The sequence below is a fragment of the Ipomoea triloba genome, chromosome 2, assembly GCF_003576645.1.
Source record: "Ipomoea triloba cultivar NCNSP0323 chromosome 2, ASM357664v1".
Lineage (NCBI taxonomy): Eukaryota > Viridiplantae > Streptophyta > Magnoliopsida > Solanales > Convolvulaceae > Ipomoea > Ipomoea triloba.
Window position 1 is genome coordinate 5,796,220 of NC_044917.1, and position 10,453 is coordinate 5,806,672.

A 10,453-nucleotide genomic window follows, 5' to 3' on the forward strand; every position below is an offset into this window, starting at 1 on the left:
AAACGTTATGCAAATATATATGACCACCCACATTCTAGTTAGGGACGCCATTTTTAGGACAGGCTATATGGATTCGTTCACCGTTCCTTTGCTTTGTACGAAATTATATGCTTTGATTCGTCTAATTAATGCTATACCCTTTTTTATAACAAAAAAAAAAGTAAATACAAAAAAAAAATAGAAAAAAGACAAATTCAAAGATAATTAAAACATAACGTGGCAAGAGTAAGTTACTATCACATGTAAATCCTACATGTCTGAAATATTTACATATAAAAAAAGTTAATGAAAGAAGGAACAAATATTTTCAAAAAGATATTTAAATTTTAGACGGCTACAAATCCTAAGACATGATATAAAACAAACACTACAACGTGTTCGTAGAACCACGAACAAACATTAACGCACCTAGTAGATGACCACATGGGAGAATTGAAGTAGCAAGCACGTATCGGAAAACAACATGAAAACACCGCACAATCGCACATTGCTATCATCTCGGTTTGGCTTTGTTTTATGGACCGTCTTCTTGTATCGTCTCGACTCTTTGTTTTGTGGCGAGCTTTAATTTGCATCCTGTCCTTATTTTACAGCGTAAGACAAATGCACGAAAGCAGATAGATTGGAGAGAATGAAGAAGGTATAACGAGAATTTGTCTTGGAATTTAATATGTACAAGTGCACAACCATATATCATTTTCCATTATTGATTCTCCAACAAAGATACTTTGGTTTCTTACCCAGATTTCCATTTCATTCCTTTTAAAGCTTACTTGGAAGATTCATAGTAAAACAACACAAGGATGGGGATGTGTAACATGCCAAAACCTATTTTCGACAATGACCCGCTATTGTACTTATAGTAAAATTAAAATTCTCAATTTTCATATTATTTGGGTAAAAATCAATAAATTTTTTTTTGAATATAATTGATTAGCTAATCTTATCTATAACATTATAAATCATAAGTCTTTGTTTTGTGGTCTAGTCGCACCTGATTGTACTTCCATATGGAAGGGGACAGGGGTGAGTTTGAGCTTCGGTAGAGGTGATATTGACTTTTTATGCTTCAATAGGTTGAGAAAGTAATTATGAACAAATACTGAATGAAATTTAAATTCTTTTGATTTATGAAAAAGCTCGTAACTGCTATTCAAATATGCTCCCTAAGTGAAATTTCAAATCCTGCCGCTGCGGAATGTAGCATGAAGCCTATTTAAGGCAGTGCAGTGCAGTGCCGTTTTGTTCATGGCAATGGCAGCCGATTGAAGAAATCGAATTGGGAATTGGGAAGTGAAATAGACATTTAATGAATGGTGTGCGAGGTGAGGAAGGCACGAGGAGATCACATGGGTTGCTTGGTGTGATGGAATTGTGGAAATAAGTCAATAACTAATAAGAAGCTAATTAAGGCAGCCATTATACACGAAAGGTGTGGAACCACGAGCTATGAAAGATGATGGCATGTGGGGGAATTGGGATGCCAACTTGACCCACTTGGACTCTTAATTCTTGAGAAAAGGTTACCCACCTTTGCTCTTCTGCCTTACCCTTTTACCCAATCCGGCCTATCCCAATTTTACCCGTCAACCCACTCTCAATGTTAAAAATAAAAACCTAACTAAAAAGCAGGAGAAAGAGAGTTAATATTTTTCTCATTTTGAATTTGCCTTCTTTAAAATGTTCGATCAAATAATGCAAACGTCAGGAGAAGAAGATTGTAGGGGAAGTAAATATAGAAGCAGTATGTAACAACACAAAAAATTGTGTTATATTATTAAATATAGAATGATGCAATTGTGAATATAGAGTTCTGTAATTTTTTTTGGAGAAAAGTTATAATTGTGAACATAGAGTTCTAAAATTGTAAATATAGACTTGGGTCTCATATTACAAGGTGACAACAGGCTATCTTCACATAGGATTTGCTAGAGGGCCGCCGAAGGCTGTTCTATGTCCCTTAAGCAATAGTTATTATGTGGACCATGGCTCACAGCTCCAAAAATGACGTCGTTTCACGTAATTTTTTTTCACGTGACCCACTGCAACATACATTTTTATAACTCATAATGTACATTATTCTAAAGCATAATGCACATTATTTTAAAGCATAATGTACATTATTCTAACTTATAAAGTGCATTATCTTACTCTAAAAGTTTTATTATTCTAACACATAAAGTAAATTATTTCAACTCATAATTTATATTATTTTAATTCCTAAAATTTAACGACGTCATTTTGGATCATAGTCTATACAGCTGTGTGGATCATAATTTGCCGTCCCCTAAGTGATCCCTGACCCAGCTCAGTAATGAAAGCAACAATGGTTACTGGGACATTTTAAACTCTTTATTGTCCTCCCCATGGACTGATACTGACCCATTTAGCAATAACCCAAATATGAAAAAGTCTTAAAGTTTACTAGGTCCAACTTATGGAGCCCGCCCAATTCGTTTTCGACCCAAACGATGAACCCAATTACCTGAGGCGGTATACTTATCATCAGGCAAATTATACCGTGCACCACGGTGCACATAGCAATGTGCACCACGTACGTAAACGACGTCGTTTTGAGCATTGTAAATTAATCGTCTCTTTTTTTAGAAATCATGTTTTCCGTTTCGGCCGGTCTGTGTATTATGTTAATATTCTGTGTATTCTAGGTAATCGTTCTGTGTATTCCAGGCAATCATTCTGTGTATTCTAGGCAACCGTTCTGTGTATTCATGTTAGTAACACATGTTGTGATGTGTTTGTGCATTCAAATGTTTAGGAGGATGAGTTCTGTGTATTTTGTGTCAATATTCTGTGTATTGATGTTATTAACACAGGTTGTGATGTGTTTGTGCATTCGAATGTTAGGAGGATGAGTTCTGTATATATTGTGTTAATATTCTGTGTTTCTCGGCAAACATTCTGTGTATTCTAGGCAAACGTTCTGTGTATTCTAAATAATGATTATGTGTATTATAGATATGAATTCCCTGGAGTCATTCGCGTCCGCGTCCACTAACATCGAAACGACGTCGTTTTGGATCATGGTGCACATTGCTATGTGCATCGTGGTGTAGGGTATAATGATTGTTATCATCAACCCTCTTGCTCCCATTATAGCATTGACTATGATTCATATTATAAGGTGAATCACTGATATACTTTATTTTTAGTATATTATAAGTTCACTTTTATATAGTACTTTAAAAATTAACATGTACCAAAATATAACGAACCTACTAAAATGAGCATGTAGTATACTGAAAATGAGCATGTATTTCAGTAGTCCATCTTGAATGTAGGTCATAGTCTAACCTTTCTATTTAATTATCTTCATTATTATAAAATGAACATTTGTGACAAAAAGAAATGGAACGAAGTGGGTAGTGTTGATGTTTATTCACTTACAATTTTAACATAAATTGCACGTTAAATACAATAGTGTAAACAAAGAATGTAAGCGGCAAAGTAATGTATGAAGGGAATAAGGTTCTTGGTCAGACATAAATTGCATTTTGAATACAATATTGCTAGGGCGCCCTAACTCCCGATTGATGATAGGTCAAACACATCGACCTTATGATTTCTGAAGGATACTTCATAGCTCTAAGTCTATTAGTGCAACCTCAAGAATAAAATCCATTTTGAATTTTTTGTGGTCCACATAGGAAAAAGAAAAGAAGTATTTCATGATCGGTTATTATGACATGGACCCGGGTTCATGTTCACAATTTTAGAATTCTATGTTTACAATTTTAAAACTCTATGTTTATAATTTTAGAAATATATGATTTCTAGGTCAAGCACTTTGACCTTATGATTTCTAACGAGATTAGCTACTATTGGCTAGCAGCAAGCTTGTTCAGACCAACGAATTTGATGAATCCTACACGGTCACCGTTCAGCCGGGCCACGTGGCACAACTTCTTACCGCAAACACCCACGTTGATGCATGTCCTATTAAAAAAAGAAATCCACTAAAGCCGAACCAAGAAAACACCCAGACCATACATACCTCAAAAGCCCGAAAGAAAATGAATAGAGCATGCAAAGAAGAAAAAACATGCGCACCTCAAATAAATAATTATAAACAAAGAAATAAATGAATAATGAATGGAAGAATAAATGAATGAAAGTATTAAGTAGGAGACACGAAAGACACTCAGCTCCCTGTAACTCCAACAATTCGAAGGGACTCAGCTACTTATTGGCCAGCAGCAAGCATGGCTAGGTCAACGAAAGAAAGGCGACACCACTTGTTTGTTTTTTTGTTTTTTTTTTGGAACCTATAAAAACATATTAAGTGACAAAAATGGGTAATATTAATCTCAAAAGGTAATTTAATTTTTTAATGTTACAATACGATCCCCGGACTCCATGCACCAGCATTACGTACAATTTAATATGAATCTCGGAGAAACATATTAAAAAAATGACTAAGAATACATATAGTGAGACAAATAAACATCTTATCATCAGCTAGCTGCTATATTAACGAACCACATTTAATAGAGTTTAAGAGTGAAATATTGAGCCACCTAAAGAGCACATGCGTGACGCATAGGACATGTACAGAATGAAGACTTTAGAAAACCATATCAAATGCGATGCAGGAGTAGTAGTTGAGAGAATTGAAGTTGGTCTAAAGAGGTACTCTGATCTGGCTAAAACCTACCCGGTTGCTGGTTCCCCAAGCAATGATACATATTGATCCCTAATTTTGAAGACCACACTGTGCCCTACATTATAATAGTTTGTCGTGACTCGAGCATAGTTCAATAGTGTAATAAAGATAATAACAAGGAAAATTTTAGATGTAATAATGATGACAATTGTATGGTGAGTGTTCAATTCCTGTGGACTTGTAATATAACATGGTTTGAAGTTGGATATCTTGTTGACATCAATTGATCAATGTAACAATTTTTTTTCGGATTTACTAAGACACATCTCGTGATTTATCCCTGCCACAACCCACAGGACATTAAGATTCTAGATCAAGGTGGAGCAATGGTCTGATGAGGACTTTTGAGATTGTGATTTAATTGTTTTTAATACTCCGTAATAGTTTGTCCTACTTATCACACTATTTTGTTAAAATATATGGTAGCACCATGCATGCGACAAGACACTTAATTGTCCCATACACTAGATTTGGTTGTAAATCACAATGGCCATTTCCTAACCTCTTACAATGGGTACATGCGTCTTCGTCAAATATAATCTTAATTCGTAATAAGCATATCATATCCTACTTTAATTGATGAAAAAGACATATATGGGTACTCTATGGTACACATAATTAATCTCATCATAGTGAGGTGTTGTACCGTTCTTGTTTGGTTGGTTTGCATTCAATTCATTAGGGTAATTCAAAAACCCCAAGATTCCTGATATTTATTGCTATCTATACCATATCTGCACGGTAATGTATTCATTATATTTAATTTGATATGGATCGGATCGGAGGACGCATAGGGTAGGGTAACATTTAATTGCGTTTGTTGATATAAGGGTATACAAACATAATTTATATGTGTCATATATAATACATGCATATCCACGCGTAATTCCATTTATAGTCTCTCGATTATTGTATATTTTCAGTTTTGATCTTCAAGTTCAAATCAATTAGGTTGGTTAACAAGTTAATTTGGTGACTTAATTTGTTGATTATTGAAAATGTATCTCTTTAACCCTCATGATTGAAAGAAGAAACTCTAACCATTCTAGAAATATATTATCTAATGTAGTTTGTTTGTTGTCAAGATCAAACTCTTACCACTCTTAACACCTGCTCGTCTCAAGTCTCAACAACAAAGCATGCTTTCTTGATACCAATTGACAATTGTCATGATCAAACACTTATCTATCAAAAGTTATAGGTAGCTAGTAGTAAAAACGTAATTTTATTTCCTTATATCAGATAGGATATTGTGAGCGTCTCATATTTTGAGTTTCCACCTTTAATCTCTCCCAAAATAAAAATTATAAAATTGGGATGATATGCATGGGTCGAGAATTTGAGATCAAATTGTTTAGTTTAAGAGTAGTTAATTTGTGGGTTTAGGGGGGACAGAATATATATGTATGGACATAAAGAAACAAATATTCTTAAATTAATGTTGTGACATTGAAAGCCAATTAAAAACACGCACTCCATATTCATCGTCGTAAAGACACTTACATTGCACACATGCAACAACAACAATAATAATAGTATAATACCAACAAGCTAAGGAAATCCATGGGGAAACCTTAAAGTAGCGGTCTTGATACTGACAGTGACATGAAAATCAAAGAAATCAGAAAAACATAATAATCAATAATTAAGATCTAGGCTTTAGGTGACCCTCGTTAGCCGATTTGAAGAGCCGGGCCTGAGCAGCGGCGGCCTGATTTGAACTAAGCGCCGCACGCCCAAAACTGTCCCTCACTTGCTGAGTTGTGTAAGGGAAGTTCTTGGTGATCATGGAGTTGAGCATAGCCGCCGTGCCTTCCCTGTACAGCGCTCCGTACCCGTCCGTACGGGTATTGGACAGTGCTTCTAGAAGGTTCACGCTTCCACTGAAACCTGGAATGTTATTGTTGTTCATACCAAACATGCTGCGAATGGTGTTTCCGTTCCACCCCACCAATCCCCAGATTTGCATTGGGTGCGTCTTCCAGAAACTGCAATATTCACACATAACTATTAATGCTGAGAATTGAAGCGTGTTAGCTGAGATAAATAGAAAAGAGAAAACAGCCTCACTTCAACCCGACAATATTGTAGAGGATGAGAATAAATCACGGTGACTTAGTAGTTTATTAGGTGAAACTTTCTGGTGTACACCAAATAGACTACTAAGTCACTGTGATTGCCCTCTATAATACTGTTTGCAGGATCAATCCAAACATTTTATAAGTCTGAGGCAACTGGTTGTACTTACATGCAGGGGAAGGGTGGAGAAGTTGGATAAAATCCAGTAGGAGGTGTTCCAGCTGGAGGCGTGTTAGGGTCAAATGGATATGGAGGCGTTCCAGAGGGAGGAGTGTAGTATGGCGGCGTTCCGGACGGAGGTGAGTAGAATGGGGGGGTGTTTGGATCAGGTGAATATGGGGTTGATGGGGTAGGGAGGGAGGGGGTGGTGGGAGTCCCTGGATCAACCGGTGGTGTTGTAATGGGGGTGGTTGGGGTAGTCGGAGTGGGAGTATAAGTTGGAGGTGAGTGATAATAACCGCCGCCGCCACCATGGTGCCCTGAAGGAGGAGAATAGGAGGGGGTAGTAGGGTCATGATGATGGCCTCCACCGCCGCCGCCGCCACCGCCGTGTGGGGGATTATCACAGTTCACAGAGGGTGTTGTTGAATGGTGACCTCCAGATGGTGTGCTTGGAGTTTTGGTATTGTGGTGGTGAGAATTATAGGTTTTTTGGTCATGAAAAGTAGAAGAAGAGACGACCAAACTCATGGAAAGTAGTAAAGCAACCATAGTTGCCAACGTGAAGAAAGAAAACTCCATCGTCGCCACTGCCTTTATGTTGTGAGACGACGACCAACGTCTCGTGTAATTATAGTAACCAAAAGGCTAGGAGAAGAAGATGGAAGGTTGAATGGTTTGAGGGAATAGATAGGGGGCAAAAGAGTGTGCGTATATAAGGAGAAAACGTTGGAGACAGCAGTAAATATAAACAGGTGAAAACAGTACAAGGTTAGTTGCAAATTTTGCTGGAGCATTTAAGGTACCATTAAAATCTCACATTGCAAGTCTTTGCCCTACCCCAATTTTTCTAAAGCTATTGCAGAGTGATACTGTTTAGGAATTCTCTATTTGTAATCTACAAACCCTCATGTCTCAACTACTATTTGGTAATCTGAAAATAAAGAGTTATTTTAGCAAACTCTCCCAAAGTAAATTGTATGTTGCCATTACATCACATAGCTTAATTAAAACAAATGGCAAGATCAATGTGGTAAATTAGCTTAGATTGTTCATAGCTGAGTTTAAATCAAGAAGGTCAATAGCCTACTCTTGCTGCTGGAAATAGAACTTGCTTGTAACCTTGTGATTACCAAGTGAATAACCTAACCAACTTAAATGTGATTACCTTCAACCTGAGATATTTGTATCTACAAGTATTCTCCTTTTTCCTACACCACAAACTACCAGACTTCCTCCGCAATGGACAACCTACCATTCCCAGATTAATCTGTCCTAAACCATAATTATCCCTCAACTAATTCTGAGATACACGTACAAGTAGTCGTCTGCATGCAATATGCATACCAGCTTCCCCGGCCCTTCCCATATTCACAGGTCTGATTCCCACTACCTCAAGGCTCAAGCATCGCTATGTTCATGTGATTCTTTGATTTCACCTTTTTTTTTGGTTGTTGTTAGTTGTTGTTGTTGTTAAAAGTAGTATGCAGGCAACGTGCATGGTCGGGAGAGACAGTGGGAAAGGCAACGTCGTACAGATCGGAAGGGTTGATGAAATGTGCAGAGAGTGTTGAATCCAAGTTAATGGGCATGGCAGACAGGTGGGTGAGAATGCACACAAAGAATGTAATGGCGGGACGCGTAATAAATAAATTGCAGTGGAAAATATGGAAAAAAAGAAAAAAAAAAAACTTGGTGGACTCATTTTTCCATTCCAACTTTTACTTGAGAGTCAAATTATGAAAATAGTTTTTCTTTATTTGCGGCATCAAATAACAGTGAATGAGTAAAATTTGAGAGTACATGTAATATAACTAGAAAATATGATACACAATCATTAAGTCACAGTGATTTATATCCTCTGAAATGTTCTATCAGGTAAGATTGTGGAGGTTCTTAGGGTTAAGAATTCAATTTTTAAGGAGAAGAAGAAAATATGTCACAGGCAAGTGGCGGGGTAGATACAGATTATTATTAGTCCTTTAAATATGAGGTTTTTAGTTTAATCTCCATCTATCTATCTCCGAATGTTGAGACCAGTGAAGCTAAGCTGTCGAGCCCTACTTACTACATTTATATATATAGTCCGTACATGACTTTTGTGTATGGTCCAAAGAAACTGTACATACTGTTGAGGAAGGTCGGATGGAGAGTAAAGGATCTTCAATGGCGAGTTGCGGGACAGCTAGCTTGCGCAGTAAAGATCAGAGAGAGCGTAGCACTATGATTGCAGGTGGTCCATTCATTGCCAACACTCAACAGGTACCTCTCCTTATTTAATTTAATTTTTTTTACCATATACTTCTTTTCATTTATAATCTCAATGAACTATGAATAATTGAACAAGGTTAAACTTTTCTTATAAAATAAAAATTGGGATAAGGAACAAAATAGTCATTAATCTTCACACGAAATTACAATTAGACTATTTAACTAAAAAGAAATACAATTAACTCCTTTAAATAAGTCAAATTCGTGCAATTGAACAAAAAATTACATATCCTCCATGTTGATGGTAGACGCGGTGGTTATGTTTAAAAAAATAATTTTTAATTTTATTTTAATAGTTTTAAATAAAATAAAATAAAGTATTAAAAAAGAAAAAAAACTCAAAGCCCCAAACGTTTCCAAGTTGGTGATGAAGAAACCTTTTCGTCTTCGGCTAGAGACAAAGAAAATGCCTTCTTCTCCGGTCAAAGACAAAATAAAGTTACTTTGTGCAATCACTTTTTATTGGGTAGACGCGGTAGTCACTTTGTCTTTGAGCGGAAATGAAGTAATCACTTTGTTTTCGAGTGGAAACGAAGTTGTGTAATTTCTTTTCTTTTTATTTTATTTAAAAGTATTAAAATAAAGTTAAAATTAATTTAAACCTAATATATTTTAAGAACCATTATCATAGCCTACCAGAGATGAGATAAAATGGCATTTAGAAAGGTATTTTGATTATAACTAATATAAACTACACAGTTGAGTAAATTACTTGATAAATGAGCTGTGATCTACCGACGGCCATTTTTGGGATCACTAATTAATTTTAAAAATAATAATAATAAACAGTCTCACTCTGTGGCAGATCTAAATGAATAGAATATATCATATGTAAAAATAAAAACACAATTTGGTTCTTCTTTTTCTAAATTGTAAGGTACTCACTATTTTTTTGTTGCCCATTTGCTTTATTTATATATATTTATAATTTATTTATTGCCCATCTGCCTTATTGTGATATCATATTAGTGCAACAATGTTACGACATAAGTTTGTAATTTTTTGTAATAGTCTTAAATTAATCAATTTTGGGACAATTCCAATCAAATTGGTCAAACTGTTAACTTTGTAATTTCAACTTCTAATTCGAACGGCATGTTATTAGTCTTCTTGATTTAATCAGTCAGCTATGAATAATCACTATGTAATTTAACTCCCTCTTTTTTCTCTCCCACCTTTATTCTTGTTGGAGAAAATTCAGACAAAAACCTTAATCTGATGGGTTACTCTAAATCCTACCTCCCCCCCTCCCCCCTCCCCCTC

The 10,453-nt window shown here is 35.9% G+C and overlaps 1 protein-coding gene across 1 annotated transcript; it reads right to left on the reverse strand.

Moving 5' to 3' along the window:
* Nucleotides 1-6,090: 6,090 nt before the first annotated feature.
* On the reverse strand, nt 6,091-7,615 carry LOC116008083 (protodermal factor 1-like). The gene is made up of 2 exons (XM_031248658.1): nt 6,930-7,615; nt 6,091-6,669 (listed from the first exon to the last, which is right to left on the reverse strand). Exons 1-2 carry the CDS (start codon nt 7,499-7,501, stop codon nt 6,327-6,329), a joined length of 915 nt encoding a protein of 304 aa, XP_031104518.1. The 5' UTR covers nt 7,502-7,615; the 3' UTR covers nt 6,091-6,326.
* Nucleotides 7,616-10,453: the final 2,838 nt, after the last annotated feature.

Bases quoted from the DNA above. Each gene is read 5' to 3' on its own strand.
- LOC116008083 (XM_031248658.1), bottom strand. From the start codon at position 7,501: ATGGAGTTTTCTTTCTTCACGTTGGCAACTATGGTTGCTTTACTACTT. The intron at 6,670-6,929 runs GTAAGTACAACC...TGAATATTGCAG, and splicing joins TCTCCACCCTTCCCCTGCAT to TTTCTGGAAGACGCACCCAA.